Source organism: Vigna umbellata, chromosome 9 (assembly GCF_029865625.1).
Source record: "Vigna umbellata cultivar VRB3 chromosome 9, Vumbellata_1.0, whole genome shotgun sequence".
NCBI lineage: Eukaryota > Viridiplantae > Streptophyta > Magnoliopsida > Fabales > Fabaceae > Vigna > Vigna umbellata.
The window spans coordinates 17,260,963-17,278,728 of NC_142173.1; the positions used below are offsets into that span (position 1 = coordinate 17,260,963).

General features: G+C 34.5%; 1 protein-coding gene across 2 annotated transcripts; it reads right to left on the reverse strand.

The window, feature by feature from the left end:
• Window positions 1–1,991: 1,991 nt before the first annotated feature.
• LOC148192753 (uncharacterized) lies at window positions 1,992–13,748 on the reverse strand. 2 transcript variants are annotated; one of them, XM_088099110.1, is made up of 15 exons: window positions 13,342–13,748; window positions 12,789–13,252; window positions 11,187–12,272; window positions 11,033–11,104; window positions 10,803–10,883; window positions 10,620–10,660; window positions 10,429–10,516; window positions 10,223–10,351; window positions 8,651–8,842; window positions 8,392–8,471; window positions 8,221–8,290; window positions 8,031–8,132; window positions 3,489–3,594; window positions 3,213–3,300; window positions 1,992–2,551 (listed from the first exon to the last, which is right to left on the reverse strand). In XM_088099110.1, the coding sequence occupies exons 1-15, from the start codon at window positions 13,661–13,663 to the stop codon at window positions 2,344–2,346; spliced, it is 3,129 nt and encodes a 1,042-aa protein (XP_087955236.1). In that variant the 5' UTR covers window positions 13,664–13,748; the 3' UTR covers window positions 1,992–2,343. The 2 variants fall into 2 exon arrangements, with proteins under 2 accessions (XP_087955236.1, XP_087955235.1); XM_088099109.1 differs by having other exon boundaries at window positions 3,213–3,315.
• Window positions 13,749–17,766: the final 4,018 nt, after the last annotated feature.

Consider the following 17,766-nt stretch of genomic DNA (forward strand, 5'->3'; position numbering starts at 1 on the left):
TGTTCTTATTCACCACAATTAAAATGGAGTGGCTGAGAGGAAAAATAGACATATATTAGAAGTGACAATGTCACTTTTGATAGATGGTAATGTCCCATCTCATTTATAGGGTGAGGTTGTGAGTTTTGCCGTTTATTTAATTAATTAATCGAACCCTTCAAGTGTACTTAACTTTTGAAATTCTTTCAATGTGTTTTCTGATCATTGTATCCTTCCTCCCATAGTTTATTTACCACGTCATGTTTTTGTATGTGTTATATATGTTCACTTACACCCACATCAACGTACAATACTTGAAGAATGAGCGATCAAATGTGTTTTTTTTATGGATCAACTTAAAAAGGTTATCGTGTTTACCATTCACCATCAAATAAATTTTATATCTCCGATTCTCCACTTCAGGGAGGTAATGAAAGTGAAGTGCATAATCATGATGTTAGTATGTTTGATATCTCAGATGTAAAATTATATTCTAAAAATAAATATCTTGTGAGGATCATTCTACAGAAAGTGAGTCAATCCTAAATATAGTGTCTTCTGATTGTAACCAATTGGCTCAATCTTCTCCACAAGTTCGGATTGACTCTTCAAAGGTACCTTCTGATCCTATCTTTGATAATACTAATTTAGATGAAACTGATAATGGAATTGATTTTTGTCTGTGTAAGACCACCAGCACACCAAACACAGTCTATTATTGTTCAATATAATATTCCACCTCGTTTTAATTATGGTCAACCTCTAGCTAAATATGAATCAGACCTCCAAGTCGGTTTTGTGGGATTGAGTTAGGCTTAAAGTACACTTCTTAACATGGTATCAGAACTAGGTTAGAGCCTATCTTAGCGAGATTTGTGTAGACATATTGTTTCATTTGGTATCGGACCACTCATTATTGTCTAGTCTCACGCTCAAGATGTAGATACCTCGACATGAGGGAGTATGTTGGAAGTGTCACATCGATTAGAGATAAAACCAATTTATAATATATAAGTGAATGCAAACCTCATTTTTCAAACTAGTTTTGTGAGATTGAGTTAAGTTTAAAGTCCACTTTTTAATAAATAAATAAAAAAACTTACTGACTAAAATAAACTATAAAAACCTATAAACTCGAACAAAAAACAATTTTATGAACAAATTAATCAATTAAATTTAGAGTAAATAGATCTTACAAAATCAGCCTTTATATCTACAAATTGAAATATTGTTTTAATATCTAAATTTTATTATTCATAGTTATATCAGTGACAATTTTTATAAATTTTTTTCTTTCTATAAAATACTCTCTTTTTTCATTTAATTTTTAGTTAAAAGAAGAAAAAATTGACAATTCATGAGATGAGGCATTTATTTCCTTTTGTTTACAAAAGATGGCTAAATTATAAATTCACTTACTGGACATTTTAGTATTTAAGAAACAATATCGCGAAAACCATCTCCACATATAAATTGATTACTTAGGGAGCAGGTTCTTAAATTGATTAGGATTTCAACTTAAATTTAATATTTCAAGTACTTTTTACATTTAATATTCACTTTATCTTATTTTGTATTTCAATATTATATTATTTAGTAAATGAAATTATTACATTAAGTATTAGGTTCTCAAATTATTTAAAGTTCCTAATTTGGTTTTGAAATTTAAAAGACTATAATGCTTCATAAATTTGAATATTTTTATTTGTTAAATTTTTTTAATCTATTATATATTCAAAAAAATTATATTACTACTAAATAATATTACAATTAATATAAAATTAAAAATAAGTTTTACTACTTTAAACAAAAAAAAAATTCACCGTTATCAACATCTTACAACCGTCTCTTAAATTTTATGAATAATAACAAATTAACAACAGCAAAAGAAATAGAACAATCCTACCATCCAAAATTTCTACAATAACATGATTTAATATGAACAGACACAAATAAAAAATAAATAAACTAACCAGCAATCATATTATCCAACTTATGAAATAATTAAGCAATGAAACTCAAAATCTTGGAACTTAATTAAATTAGAAAACTTATTGCTCGATAATTACAGAAAATTAAATATCTGAAATTACCTTATGGTGTCCTTTTTACTCAATTAAAAAGGTTACTAAATCAAAGATGGAATTATAGATTTATTTTAAGGAGACTTGATTAAACATCGACTTGATTAAACATTCTTAATCATAAAATGAAAACATTGGTTTTAATGTCCGATTTCATCACTGGTGATGAACTCCAAATTTCGGACCCTAAACCAACTTCAAGGCAAAGCATTAACCTATTGCAGCACTATCCAGAGGGTGATACAACGAATTTTCCGTGTGCTGAACGCAAGTGTAAACCCTAATTTCCAATCATCTGGTTTTGAAGGAAGCCCGAATGAACTGCATAGGAAATACATCTACAGAGCTTAATAATTCTTGAATATCCAACTCTCACACGCTCTGTTGCAGTTCTGATTTCATGTGCAAGAGATGAAGGCAGGGACTTCTGTTCCGCTCCAGAAGGTTCAAATATTTGAGAGGGAACCACCCCAGAAGGATACACCCCACTGCTCAGTAACCATTTTTCAAATCAATAGCCGTCTTTAATTGCAAATGCCAACATATTTTACCAAAAACAAAAATGTAGAAATAATAATAATAATAATAATAATAATAATAATAAAATCTTATCAATGAGCATTGTCATATCAAAACAAAGATTAAATTTCTGCTAAAAAATAAAAAAGATAGCAATCACAACTCTTATGATTTAGGATTCGAATCTAACAAAAATCCAAAATGCAGGTAAACCTTTTAAACGTGGAACTTACTGGTTTAAGATTTGTCGGCAGTATGATCATAACCTGATAGTGATTACGGGGTAGGTCCAACAATAACACTAGACAAATTCTAATTTGAATTTTGGATGTGTTTAAAATATTTTAAGAAAAAGGTCCAAAATACCTCAATATGGTGTTTGTGAATATTGACATTCAGGGCCTATTAATTTACATTTTATATGATACCCGCGAATATGTTTTATCCCCTCCTTCTCACAGACGGACTTTGAAGAGAACCAATCCAGGGTAAATTTGCAGATGCATATAAAGTATGAATGCAAAATCTGAATGAAGATTGGATATGAAACTCCGAACAAGAAAGGACCAACTCTCAGCAAGACATGGAATTTAAAATTAAAATTAAAACAAAAAGGAAGCAAAAGTTTACCATTTTAAGCACGTTATATCAAATATGGCTTTCACCTTCCTCCCACTATGGAAATCAATGAAAGACAACTGTAAATCAAGCCTCTGAACTGCAAAACCGGAGCCTGAATGGAAGTGAAAATGCCGTTTCTCATAAAAAAAATTTCAATGAAAATGCAAATGTACCATCAATGAATATCGGAAGATCTTTTTGTATACAGTGGAGGACTCAATTCAAGGTTGAAATGAGAATTGAATTTAAAGAAGTAATATTTCAGAGTATGGAAAACTTCTTTACCTGAATGAGAATAGAACTTTGCGTCGACCAAATTTCTAATCTCTATCCGAGCTGATTGAACCTCTTCAACCACATCTAGCAAATTACTTAGCAGTGAGCTTGTTATCTGCATCGAATAGCAGGTCAGCTACACAGGTTGTTGGAATAGTAGTTCATCAATTGCTACATTTTAATACTTGAAACCTATTAAGATGTAGGAAGAACACTCTAGCTCATATGTACCACGAACAGCCTAGTCCTTATAAACTCCTCCTTTTGGTTCCAAGTCTCTCTCTACAATTACGTCGCCAGTCTTGTCAATTAAGCAAACATTGCCTATTGGATCATATATGTTCAACCTTAGTTTGTTTCTATTTCGTCACTTTCGTTGATATTTTTCCTAACTGAACCCAGGTATTTTTTAATAATAAATCCTTTTGACATTCTCTCCACCTTTAAAGGACTCTCGAGAGAAATTCATTACTAGTTTGGTATTTAAAATTTATGCGCTAATACCCACGGGTATGTGTCTTCCCAGCTTCAATCATTTCTAACCTCACAAGGAATTCTATATCAAGTTAATTTCTCAAGCAGCAAAACTTGCACTCATGCAACAAAATTGGCACATCTGTGCAAGTTTTCAAAACTGTCCTGAGTGCTGGAAAAGTTGCACGACTTTGACATTGACAGAGAAACAGAGCCCATCACTCTGCAGTCCATGCAGAAGTTATTGAAGAGCCCAATGGAAGGAATAAAGAATGACCTAGAAGAGTCAGCAAACGGCCTTAAATTTAGCTGATTTTACCATTTAAATTGATGAAATGATGTGTTATCTTTAGATCTTTTGTAAGAGGTTGTTATGGAGTGAGAATACTCGAATAATTGTGGTTTGTAATTCTGTTATATATTCCTTTGCACTAAAGGTGAGAATACTCTCTCTTTGTCTCTTTCTTCTAAGAGGACCTTGACCTTGAATCAAGGAAACTTTTATCTATCATTAGGTACTTTCATTGAGAGCAAGCCATGACAGACCACAATACCCGATCCAAGACCGCATCGGATCAAACGAAAGAGGCCATACAATGTTTACCGCAACATCAGATGGAGCTGAGTGCCAATCACGACAGCCTCAATGCAAAGATGGATATGATATTGCAACAACTTGCTACCATGGGATCAAATTAGAGCCATCATATGAGACAATTCATACTCAGGACTCGCATCCCATATGAAGCTTGAGGTTCCTTGCTTTAATGGGCAAGGGCAAGATCCCATGGGCTGAATATTCAAGATATCCCAATTTTTCGACTACCATGCCACTCTCGAGGCTGATTGCATCAAGTTAGCATCATTTTACATGGAGAGTCCTGCTCTCAGCTGGTACCAATGGATGCATCGCAATGGCATGGTTGTTACATTTCATGGTCTGCTGCAAGCATTGGAAACTTGTTTTGCCCCATCTTATTACGATGATCCTCAAGGTGCCCTCTTCAGACTAACACAGAAGGTACAGTCTCAGATTATCTTAACAAGTTTGAAAGGTTAGCAAATCGCATTCTAGGTCTCCCACCGACCTTCTTGTTGAGTAGTTTTATTTTCGGGCTGAGTCCAGACATTCGACTGTGAGGTCCAGGCGTCGCAACCTCATTCAATGATACAAGCAGCTACTCTAGCAAGATTACAAGACAGGTTGATGGAAAGCATCAATGCAAGGCTAAACAGAGCTCACCCTCTATTGCCGTCACCCACGAAAACAAATTATAAGAAGCTCACCCGCGAAGAGATGCTAGTTCTTCGTGAGATGAGTCGTTGTTATAATTGCGATGAAAAATTCAACCTAAGACATAAGAGTAAGGGGCGATTCTTTTTTAGTAGCGGACATAGGGGAGGACATGGGTGATTGTTTCTTAGAATTGGTTAAGGAGTTATTAAACAGTGAATCGTAGGAAGCCTAGATCAGTTTTAATGGCCTTACTGGGCTACTTGCTTCTGAAGCCTTATGCTTAGTGGGCCATATCAAAAGTCTAGTTACTATATTGGTGGATGGAGGAAGTACACAGTTTTGAGCAAAACCGGGTAGCCAAGTACCACCATTTGTCTACTCGACCTACAAAAACTTTAAAGGTGATGGTAGGAAATGGGACAAAAATTGTGATAGGCTTCCTGGTGACAAGAAACCTCAATTCTATCTCAAAATAAACAATCACAAACAGAGACAAGAAACCTCACTGTAAGGCAGCAGTTTATTGAATGAAAAATACAAAAAACATTCAACAACATCCAAGGGAAAACATTCCCTTCTACACAGGACAGTCCCTGTTCAGAAATAAAACACTCAGCAACCAGAACTAGAACAACCCCTTCAGACAAAAACTGCCTAACTACTAATTAAAACTTCCCCTAACTGCTGTTTAAACTCCTCTTAACTACCCCTAACCACTTCAGACTAACTTCTATGTTTTATTTTTGCCAAACTATCTAAAAACTGTCTACAAACTGTCTAATACATTACATATCCTATCATTATTCGCCGCTACAAAACAACCTTTTTCCTCAAGGTTGTAATCTAAAAACCGGTCCTTAATCGTTGCGAAAACTTTCCATGTGACTGCCTCAAGGCTTCCTTTCAGCCGTTGGATTAGGCTTCCAAAACCAACAAGTTTATTACTGCAATTTGCTAGCAATCGATTTCCATAACAGATAAGTAACCTAAGACAAAAGGGAGATCGTCCAACTTTCTTGTTCTTTTTGCATAGGGCCCGCCACTTTGTCAAGAAATACTCCCCCAATTGGTTTTCTGATGTTGGGTTTACTAGAGACACCAATATCTTGAATTCTTGGATGACTTTTCCCCCCTCCCAGTCCTTGTTACTACTGCCATCCTCTCATGTAAAATTTCCACACTGTCAATCTGTGTTACTGCTGCCAAACTCTCAAATAACATGTTTCCCTTGTTCCTTCAACTATCCTTAGTTGAGGTGTTGCAAGATCTTCCCAAGAAAGGTTCTGAGATTTCTTTTGCCAGGTTTTGAACCCCTTGACTGCCTTTTTCAAATGTTATTGATGGTTAGGTGTACTTCTGCTATTACTGTGACGTTCTCGACTTCAAAAACATTTTTTGTCCCAACACCAACTACCTTTGAACCATCTACACTCAAAACAGCCTCATCTTTTACTTTACTCCCAGAAGTAATGGTTACAATGTTCCCACTACATTTGGCCTTCTTTCCTCTGTCTTCACCCTCCTTCACTATTTTGACATATTCACCAAGACCTACCACACTATCCCCACTAAAACCAGCAGCTTTTGCACTTCATTCTGAGAAGCAAGAGTCACAAAATTCCCATCACAGTCTTGGTCTCCACCTTCCTCTTCATTGATATCCTTTTCTCTTTTCTTCTCCCAATGGAGAGTTTCTTGGCTTTCTTGATGTCATGAAGAAGTTCCTCTCTCCCTCCCTTTCTTGCTCTGTCAAGAGATTTCTCCCTTCTATTAGAGTCCCTTTTTTGAATCTGGACATCCAGAATCCTATTACATTCCTGTATTATTTCTTCCAATTTTTGGAAACTTTTTCTCATCTCTTGACGCCATGCCCTCACCTTTTCTAGTTCGCTGGTCCCCCTCTCCAAAGTATTGAAGCTTCATGCTTTCCCTCCTTCTTGATCCAGCAGGTTGGACCAATTTGCTAGGTTTCTTGGTGACAAGAAACCTAAATTCTATCTCAAAATAAACAATCACAAACAGAGACAAGAAACCTCACTGTAAGGCAGCCGTTTATTGAATGAAAAATACAGAAAACATTCAACAACATCCAAGGGAAAGCATTTCCTAGTCCCTGTTCAGAAATAAAACACTCAACAACCAGAACTAGAACACCCACCTTCTTAAAAGACAAAAACTGCCTAACTACTAATTAAAACTTCCCCTAACTGCTGTTTAAACTCCTCCTAACTATCCCTAACCATTTCATACTAACTTCTATGTTTTATTTTTGCCAAACTATCTAGAAACTGTCTACAAACTGTCTAATACATTACATATCCTATCAAATTGATTGTAACCAACTATGTCAAGCAGTGAAAGTTGTAATTCAGAATCATGAATTTGAAGTACATCTACATGTCTTACCTATTAGTGGGGCTGATATTGTGTTAAGCTTTCAGTGGTTGAAAGAATTGGGCCCTATAGTCACAAGTAATGCTAAATTGACTATGAAATTAATCAAGAGTGGAAAGCTGGTAGAATTTGAGGTCGATGCACCAATTGGGCCTCAAGATATTTCAGCCCAACGGTTAAAGCGACTCATGTAGACCATTGAAACATGGGTGAACTTTGGCGCTCTCAAGAAGGGCCTCTCCACCAACAACTATTATACAAGGCCATTCCATTTTAAATTGTGGCTCAGTCAACAATACAATGGCTTATACATGATCCACAGCACTGTTTTAAGTTTCTTGGTCCATGATCAAGTGCTTATCTATGATCCAAGAAAATATGAAATAAAAAATAACAATAACTTGCTAAAAGTAAATTATCATATTCATAAGAAATAAAATATCTACCTGTATTTCTCGTGCCATACTGCTTGAGAGAGTGGACTTCTTAGTGGAATGTGGATTTAAGACAAACACAAATGCAGAAAAAGATTCCAAGTTTGGGAAGGTCTGAAAAATAGACACACCATATTAGAAAAAGAAAAAGGTATGAATATTGAATGTTGTAATAAAACAGAATAATTGTTAATTAAATTACCTTCCCAATATTCACATCATTCAAACTAGTTGATGTTATTATGCTAGATTGACCAGTATTTACAGTGACCCTGCATTCCATCAAAATAGTTGGAACTTTCATATTTAGTCATATCATAAAAGATACACTTCAGCTTCAACCACAGAAAGAAGTGGAGCAAAATTAACAAACCTTTGGGTTACATAACCACAATAGTTGAGACAAACTTTGTGACAATCATCCTTGCGCTCAAAATCTTCAATTTCCCACAACTGGGAAACAAAAAAATGGAAGAAAAAGGATGTTTAGCATTATTAAAAAAAAAACAAATAATTTATATATATATATATATATATATATATATATATATATATATATATATATATATATATATATATATATATATACTATATCTGGTATGAGGACAGAACTATATTTGAAGTCACAAGACCTTCAAATTCTGGCGTATAGACTTGCAAGGCATTCTCTTCCGCAAATAACCAGAAACAGCTTTCACAGTGTCAGTAAAGCTTTGGTCTCCTTCCATCTTGCAGTGACTCCGTAAGAATTCACTTAAGGATTTTGCTTTTGACTCCAAAGATTCAAGTTCTTGCTTCTTTTCCAATACCTTTTTGCAAGAAACCTAGCATTGAACAATAAAATATTGCCAATTGAAATGCAATGTAACAGCACAACAGGTTGATCCTTTCATGATCAAGTTACACCATCAAACTATAAACAAGAGTTTGGAACAAATGAAAATGAAAATATATCATGCATTCTACAGAATATTGGTTAATCAGAACAGAATTGGTTTATCATTATTGATTATTGCAAGGTTAATGATGGTTGTATATTTAAAATATCAAAACTTAAGCATAAATTGTTATAATGTTCTGACCATACACCATTTGTAATAGAAATCATTTACATTTTGTTACATATAAAGAAGAGGATAACAAGTCTTTGAAACAAGCAAGAAACAAAAGTTACAGGTCTTGAAGATTGGTTTCTCCCAGAACCAAAAGGAGGAGAAATGTTAAATATGCAAAGTTAGTAACCAAACTCTGTAGAGAGTTTGGTTTGATTTGAAGTTCAAAATTTAGCTTTTAAGACCGATGCTAAAAAAACTTAAAGACATCTCTACCTATTTACAACACAACAGTGAAAGTTAGGTTACATATTAAAGTTTGACAGCTTAAAAAACAGAGGAGATTAATGCAAAGAGACTGGGTGTAGCTTTCAAAAATTGAGTGAACCAGTATAAAAGGATTGTGTGATCCTTTCTCTATCTTTACTATTCTTTCATAAATATTTAATTGCTAAATTGTGAAATTGCATTGGATCAACATATTTCAGGAAATAGTGGAACTTTTGTTTTTCAAAAGGTGATCTTAGGGAAAAATAATTAGAATCTGTTTCATAAGGACTACCAAGAAAGAACAATAAGAAGAAAAACATGAAATTGACTTCTCCACAAGTTAAAATTAGTTTATACATTAGCTAACTTGTAGATCTCTCTGATAGAGCTTCTTTAAAATTCTCCAAACTTCTATTTTTAACTTGTGTTTGCGCTAATTTGAACTTGTGGAGAAATTAATTTCGTTTCTTTCTTCATATTTCTCTCTCTTAAAAGCACTTCTAAAGAAGCTCATCCAAACAGGCCATTAAATATTTATAATCACCCCACAAACTTAAATGCGATTTACATGCAATTTCCTTATTTAGTTTGTCTAGCATTAGTGTAGATAAAGATTTAGTACTTTGTCTTGTGGACAACATCACATCCCAACTCGTTATATCATTTTTGCACAGCATTTTTAAGTACAAAGTCCAAACCACTAGCATAAGCCTAAGCCCAACAAAATCTCCTTCAGAGAAACGCCCTCAAACAGAATAGTTCTCACTTGAATTTCTTTCAGGTAATTTGAGGAGCCTTCCCACAAAAAAACTATACAGTTGCATTTCTCCTCCATCAACCTCATTCCCAATTTAAATAAATACTTCAGACAAACAATTATACCTGAGATTTTCCCTTGGAAAAACTATAATTCGCTTGAGTGTCCACTGCCCCACGTTTAAATGATGGGATGAAGTTTAATTTTATCATCTCACACTCTTGAAGCCCAGTACTAACCTGTTGTCCCTTTTCCTGTTTACAACGGCAGTTCATATCACCAACTGTGGGCAATGCTAAATACTAACATGTTTTCAAGTAAGATAGAGTACCAGTAATTTGTCATGCTTAATATGCAATAATTGTAATTTTGCCTTCTCGTATGCTATACTATGCAGCAATATTCTTGTTTCAGCAACTCTGCAAAAGATTACTCCAAGTTCACATCACCAAGCGATCATATTCAAAACAGTTCCATAACCATACAGATATGTTATTACTTAGTCAGACAGCATAAGCATACCTCTTGTCTCTGTGAATGTTTAAAGGATCGGTTATTTTATGCTGGGGAAAAAACAAGAACCATGTCATGTCATGTGAGTAATTTAGAAGAAGTAACATGTTCTAATTACTGTAAAATGTAAGTTTGCTACGTTATAATAAACCGAAAAAAGTATATTAAATTTCATTATCTAATCTAACAGACCTGAGATTGAATTTCAGAACAAACAATCTCTGTCTTCTTAACTTTCTGCAGATCAACCAAAATATCTTCCAACCTGCCAATCTAAATATTGACGGGCTTAAAGCATTATTCATATAAATAGTTATGAGATGTTTAAGTGAACAATCAAAACTAAAGAGTAAGCAACAATATCCATATTTTCAGTTGAATACTATCATTTTCTAAGTCTACATCCACAAATTAGAACATACCAGTCTCAAATTTAGCTTATCAACTGAAGGAGGTAGAAGGTGAGTTGTTCTGTCTAAGAAATTTTTAAGAAACTGCAAGGTAATTGTGAAAAGCTCAGTGTCCCATCTAACCAATTGAAACTATATACAACACAACATAAAACAGTAACCGTACTAGATCCCCATCATTCGAAGTCTGATTTCCAAGCATCCCTCTTTCCCTTCTCGTAGAACCTGTTTGCTCCAAAACTAACTCTATATCACCACTCCCATTTGAATGAGCCTCTGGTGTTCTGTCAATCCTCCCTATTTTATCTATTTTGTCTCCATTTCTGAGCATTTGGACACCTTTCCTTTTCTTCCCAGAAGAAATCCCAATACCAGATTTGGTAAGAGGGCTCTGAGCTACATTGAGTACTGAATGGTGGTTGTTATCAGGACCATGACCATCAACAGTACACTTGGGAGACACGTCTTGTGGTGAGCACAACTGAGGTGTTACTTGTTGGATAGAAAAACTTGGGACTAGAATTTCATCTTTCCCTGAGCTATCTGCCAGGTCCACATCTCCCACCTTCATTAAATGAGTCAACTGTGAGGGAGAAGCTGAAATTGAATTTAAGTCTCCCTCAGCCATTTTGGTGTCCACAGTCTCTTCATTTTGACTTAACTTGGAAATACTTTTTAAAGACGGAATTCTTCGATCATTACTATAACCCAAACCTTTATACGTGTTACTACTTGGAGTTAAACTAAACAGTTTTTCCCCTAAAGGAATTTGGCGACTTTCATCTTGCTTGTATTCTTGATTTTTTTCATTTGACAAAGGAAATCCAGGAGTGTATTTTGATAATCTAGCTTTCAATACGTCCATTCCTTTCTTGAGACTCGACATGGCAGGAGGTTCAATAGTAACCATCTTTGAAATGCTGCTACGTGCAGAAGAAGAAGAAGAAGTTGCACGATGTGCGACACTTACCTCTGGACCATGTAAAGCAGATTGCTCTAAACGTGGAGTTATGTTTCCAGCATGTGCGGATGAAACAGGAGACCTCGTAAATGATTGTTTTCTTCCAGACAACAACAACGGCGTAGACTCATATATTGGATTTCGGTCTACTTTATCAGACTTACAATCTGAATCCAACACCATTCCTTTGTGTTCACCCACCCTCAGTGATGTTTCTCTATTAGCATTCTCGAAGTCCAGTTGTCTACAAACTGACAAATCAATTGCATCTTTAGCAGACTCCTTAATTTCCTAGAAAAAGAAAACAACGGACAAATATGAATTAATCCTGCACGTAACCCAATAGTTGCAATAGGAGGTATAAGGATAACCACTAAAGTGTCATCACAAATAAACCATGCACACCTACAACTTGATACTATTAATCAAATCAAATGCATACAACCTACACACAAAAAAGTGACACCGCATACTCTTGATTAATTTGAACAAAAATATTCATAAACATTTTTATAAGAAAAAAATTACCATCAAATAAAATTAGCTTACACATAAGCTGATATATCTAAAAAAACTTTTTTTAGTTCATGTATATGCTAACGTTAACTTATGAAACACTTGTTTTATTTACTTTAATTTGTTTCTTCACCTTACTTTATTCAATTAGTGGCTCATAGCTCAAGCAAGAAAGGGATGTCCATCATTTGGTGTCTGTAAAACACCCGAGAGATTAATCCCTGATTCGACGGGAATGAAAAAGAACTCCTAAACTATAAATGCCAATTAAAACAAACAATTAATGGTCACCTCGATTGCAGAATCAGAAGGTTGTATCTGGTGGGATTGAGTAAATGGAGGAGAGGCAACCGAACCTTCCAAGCTGCGTTGCGGTGAGTCATTAGGTGCTCCCTGAACCAATATTGCAGCATCAAACGCAGGAGAGGGTAGAATGTCGTATTCAGAGCCCCTCTGTTGCTCTCCCTCGATGCTCATGTCATTGGAGTCTTTGCCTGCGCTATTTGCGTCGAGCACCACTCCACACCACTTCGGCTCCGTGAGCTCCATGTAACTTCCTCGAGAGTGAGAGTTCGGCGTCGTGACGTCGAACTGGCGCGTCTTGATGTCGCCGGAGTCCGACCGAGCGAGACTCCTGTAATGCATCGAGAACGCCGTCGAGTCCATCGTCACGTCGTCCGAAACGCCAGAGTCCGACAACCGCTCCGGCCTGATGAAATGCGCGGACACTGGACCTCGAAAGTCGTCATCGTCGTCTGCGCACATCATGAGCAACAAATTAATAATAAACTACGGAGAGAGTAAGAAAATTCCGCGAAAGAAAAAGGAAAGAATCTGAGCGCACCGTCGCCTTCGTCTGCGGTGCTGTTGTCGCCGGAATAAGGAGAGCCAATTGGGCGAAGGAAGGAGTTTCCGTCTTCCGCTTCCTCGTGAAGTTGCGGCTGTTCTTTGTCGTCGTCGTCGCTGTCGGAGGCGAGGTCGCGGAAAAACCCTACGATGGAGGGATCGGAAGGGGCTTCGGAGGGAGAAGAGGAATCGTCGTCACGGCGGAATACGTGGACGGAAGTGATTTCGTTGTCGGCGAAGCTCACGCGCCGCAACCTCTTCTTCTTCAACGCGACGGTGGTTTCGTCTTCGCTTTGGGCGTTGTTCTTAGGAGGCTCCATTTTAGCGCGTTTGGTTTACAGAAGAGTTTGGGACGGAGGCCAAATCAGCATTGTGCGGGAAATGATACTTCACTGTTACACATTTCAAATTCTATAACGGGGATACATTTTGTATTTTTATGGCAGTGTTCTGATTTTTTATCTTTTAAAAAAAACTGTATTATTTGTTCTTAAAAAATTTTAACTTGATTATTTTTAAACGATAAAATAGAATTTGTGAAATACTTTGTTACTTTAATCCCTAAAAAATATAAAATTATTATTTTTATTTTAAAGTTCATTTTAAAATAAGTAAATAATACTTTTTTTTTGCAATCTGGAATTTATTTTAAAATATAATTTACGGTGGTGATTTGATGTCAGCATAAAAAAGAGGTTAGTATTTACAATAATACTTCTGACGCTAAGCATTACTATTCTGTTCTCAAAATGGATTCTAAAAATACTAACATTTTTAAGTTAGGTCCAAACCTATGCATATTGACTACGTAAAAAAACTGAGAGCCTTATACTCAGCACAAGATACACACACTCTCTTAACTTAAAATAAACAACAGTGAGGTTAAAATATTTTTGTTTCCAATTAACATTTCATTTATGAGCAACTAAGCAAATCAGTTACAAATTAATTTTATTTTTCCAGTTACAAATCGTTTTTATTTCTCCAGAAAAAAATTACAAGAAATAATAATAAATTAAAAATATTACAAAGATAATAACAACGTATTAAATCTTTGGTTGAATCCTTTCCAACATCCCAATTTCTATAGGATCATCTCAAGTAAATCCTCGTATTGTAAATGTTCTTGATTAGGTCCCTTATTATGAAAAATTGAATCAATTTAGGCCTTACCGTTAGTTTCATACTAACACCGTTAAAGGGGATGACACGTGTCAGTTCGTGGTTTTTTTGAATTTTTGAATTATATTTTTATTATTTTTATTTTTATTGTTTATTTTATTTTTTATTTTATTTTTTATTTTTTTTAAAGTAAAATTTAAAAATGCCACGTGTCAAACTGATAGTGTACCACGTGGCAATGGCAGTGTGACATGGCACTGACAGTGCCACATGTCATTGTCAGACCACTAGTCATTGCATTAGTCTCAATTTGGTCCCTGTATTTTTATTATGTTGCAATTTGATCCTGTATTTTTATTTTGTCTTAATTTAGTCTTAATTTTAAAAATTAAACAATTTTTCCCTTCTCAAATTCAAACAAAGTTTAAATTGTATATATTTAAATAACATAACATAACACCAGCATGTTATGTCACTCTTTTTTTTAAACCCTTATAGATATATTTAAATAACATAATTAACATTTCTATGATTAAGTAAATATAAATAATTAAGCTTAATCTTGTTAAAAATATTTATTAAAAATATTAATTTTAATAAAAATATTTGTTAAGATTTATATACAATTTAAATTTTGTTTGAATTTGAGGAGGGAAAAAATTGTTTAATTTTTAAAATTAAGACTAAATTGAGACAAAATAAAAATACAGGGACCAAATTGAGACTAATGCAATGACACGTGGCCTGACAATGACATGTGGCACTGTTAGTGCCATGTCACACTGTCATTGCCACGTGACACACTATTAGTTTGACACGTGGCATTTTTAAATTTTACTTTTAAAAAAATAAAAAATAAAAATAAAAATAATAAAAATATAATTCAAAAATTCAAAAAAACCACGAATTGACACGTGTCACTCCTTTAACGGTGTTAGTATGAAACTAACGGTAGGGCCTAAATTGATTCAATTTTTCATAATAAGGGACCTAATCGAGAACATTTACAATACGAGGACCTACTTGAGACGATCCTACAGAAATAGGGATGTTCGAAAGGATTAAACCTAAATCTTTTCAATACAATTATATCTAATTAAAACTCAACCCAAATCTTGGTTCTTCGTTCTATTAATGTGTATGATAAGTTGGAATTCACACAATCAAAATAATATTACTAAATCATAACAACTTAAATATTACAAAAATAGTAGGTAACAAAATACAAAAAATAAAGTTAATATTAAGTTCTCTCAACAAATATATAATTGATTCTTAACAATTGCAAAATTTATATACTAAAAAGTTAGTCAAATACAACAAAACTAAAACCAGAAGATAAATATAAAATAAAAAGATTAAATAATAAAAGAAGGAAATAAATAAAATTGCAAAAAGACAAAAGAGATCAAAACAATAATAAAGAAAATAGTTTATTACATTCTTTTTCCAGAAAATAGATTTCTTGTCATCTAAGGATTATCTTTCAATTAATTATTGTCTTAGATTTTTAAATCAATCAATGTAAATTCTCAATTAATTTGTTGGCGTTGTCGTTATCAATTCAAAATACATTCTCAAACAAAAGCAAGAACTTTGTACATTAATCATAGTAAATTTAAGGTTTAATCATTTTGGACATCCTTATTTGTGTAGGTTTGTCTCAAATAGATCACGTATTCTAAATGGTCTCAATTAGGTCCCTTATTGTGTAAAATTAAATCAATTTAGGTCTCGCCATTAATTACGCTAGACGACGTTAAAATATATAGTTTGTGGCTTGGTGACTCAACAAATTTTATTCACGTGGTAGCATTTGGACACCTTAGCTGGATTTTATTTATTTATAATTTTAAAAAACTTTATTTTAATAAAAACACAACATTTTACTTTGGGAAAACTGATTAAAAGTTAGGGATTAGTGGTTTGATTGTTGAGTGCGTAGATTGGGAAAATTCCAAAAAAATGAGGCTTTTTTGGCTTGGTTGTTGTGGTTCGAAATTGGGGGTTTCTTCTTGCAGGTTCAGGTTGTTGATGGTTGAGAAGCGCGAATACGAAGGTTGATGGAGGTAGGTTGCACAACGGCGGCAAGGAAGGTCGCGTTAGGGTTCAAATCCTTACCTCTCTTCACGATAAGGTTTCGCCTCTTCTCCTCCGCGGTGCTGCTGATGCTCTGTGGTGGCGAGATAAAGGTTTGAATGGTTGGCTGGGTTCCCGTTAGTGCTGGTGGCGGCGAGGAGCGAGAATGTAGAGGTTGTCACGGTGGTGATTTAGGTTTTTAGGGTTCTTTCAGTTTGGGATTTTTTTTCTGGGTTTCAAGGATGGAATCATGGTGGTTCTGTTGGAGAAGATGAAGATTCATGGTGGTGATGTAGGTGGCGAGTAAAGGTGATTAAAGAATGGCAGAGACGTGATTTGCTTCATTTGGGTTTCAAACAAGTTTCCGGTGCAGTGGTTGTAGGTTCTCACGTTCAGTGGAGCAATTCTTACGGCGGCAGCAGCCTGAAAAGAGCTTTGCAGCACGACAGCGGTGGTGGCGGCCTTGCAGCGGCGTGTGCGTGGTGGTGGTGCGAGGCAGTAGCGGCGATGAAGGATGACGGTGTTGTGGTTTTTTCGAGGCTTGGTTGTTGTGGTTTCCCAAATTTCCCCAATTTGACACACACTCAACAATCAAACCATTAATCCTAACTTTTAATCAGTTTTCCTTAACTTGTGTTTTGATTAAAATAAAGTTTTTTAAAACTGTAAATAAATAAAATCCAGCTCTGGCGCTGAAATGCTGCCACGTGAATAAAATTTGCTCAGTCACCAAGCCACCAACCACAATTTTTAATGTCGTCCACCGTAATTAACGGCGAGACCCAAATTGATTCAATTTTAAATAATAAGGGACCTAATTGAGACCATTTAGAATACAAGAACCTATTTAAGACAAACCTACACAAATAGGGATGTCCGAAAGGATTAAACCTAAATTTAATTAAAGTACATTCTCAATTAAATATTATTATGTCATGTTTATTTTTTTATCTCTTATATCAAGTAAAAAACTAACCAAAGTATATTCTTAATTAAATTCCTTTTATATTATTCACCTTTAATCAAAGTACATTCTCAATTATTTGCAAAAACTTATTTAATCACATGAAAGCTTCTAAATTTAATCAAACTACATTCTCAATTAAAATTAAAAACAACTTGTGGACTCATATGATTTATATGTTATGTAGAATTAACATTGTGCTAAATTGCAACAGTATAAAAATCGTTAATTTTTACTTCATTGAGGGATAAAGGACAT

What these genes read in the sequence shown, in the direction of transcription:
- LOC148192753 (XM_088099109.1), bottom strand. Translation starts at nt 13,663, where the DNA reads ATGGAGCCTCCTAAGAACAACGCCCAAAGCGAAGACGAAACCACCGTC. An exon ending in ATAAGCTAAATTTGAGACTG is followed by an intron (nt 10,884 to 11,032) that starts GTATGTTCTAAT and finishes GTCAATATTTAG; the next exon opens with ATTGGCAGGTTGGAAGATAT. An exon ending in GATATAACGTGCTTAAAATG is followed by an intron (nt 2,552 to 3,212) that starts GTAAACTTTTGC and finishes GTTACTGAGCAG; the next exon opens with TGGGGTGTATCCTTCTGGGG.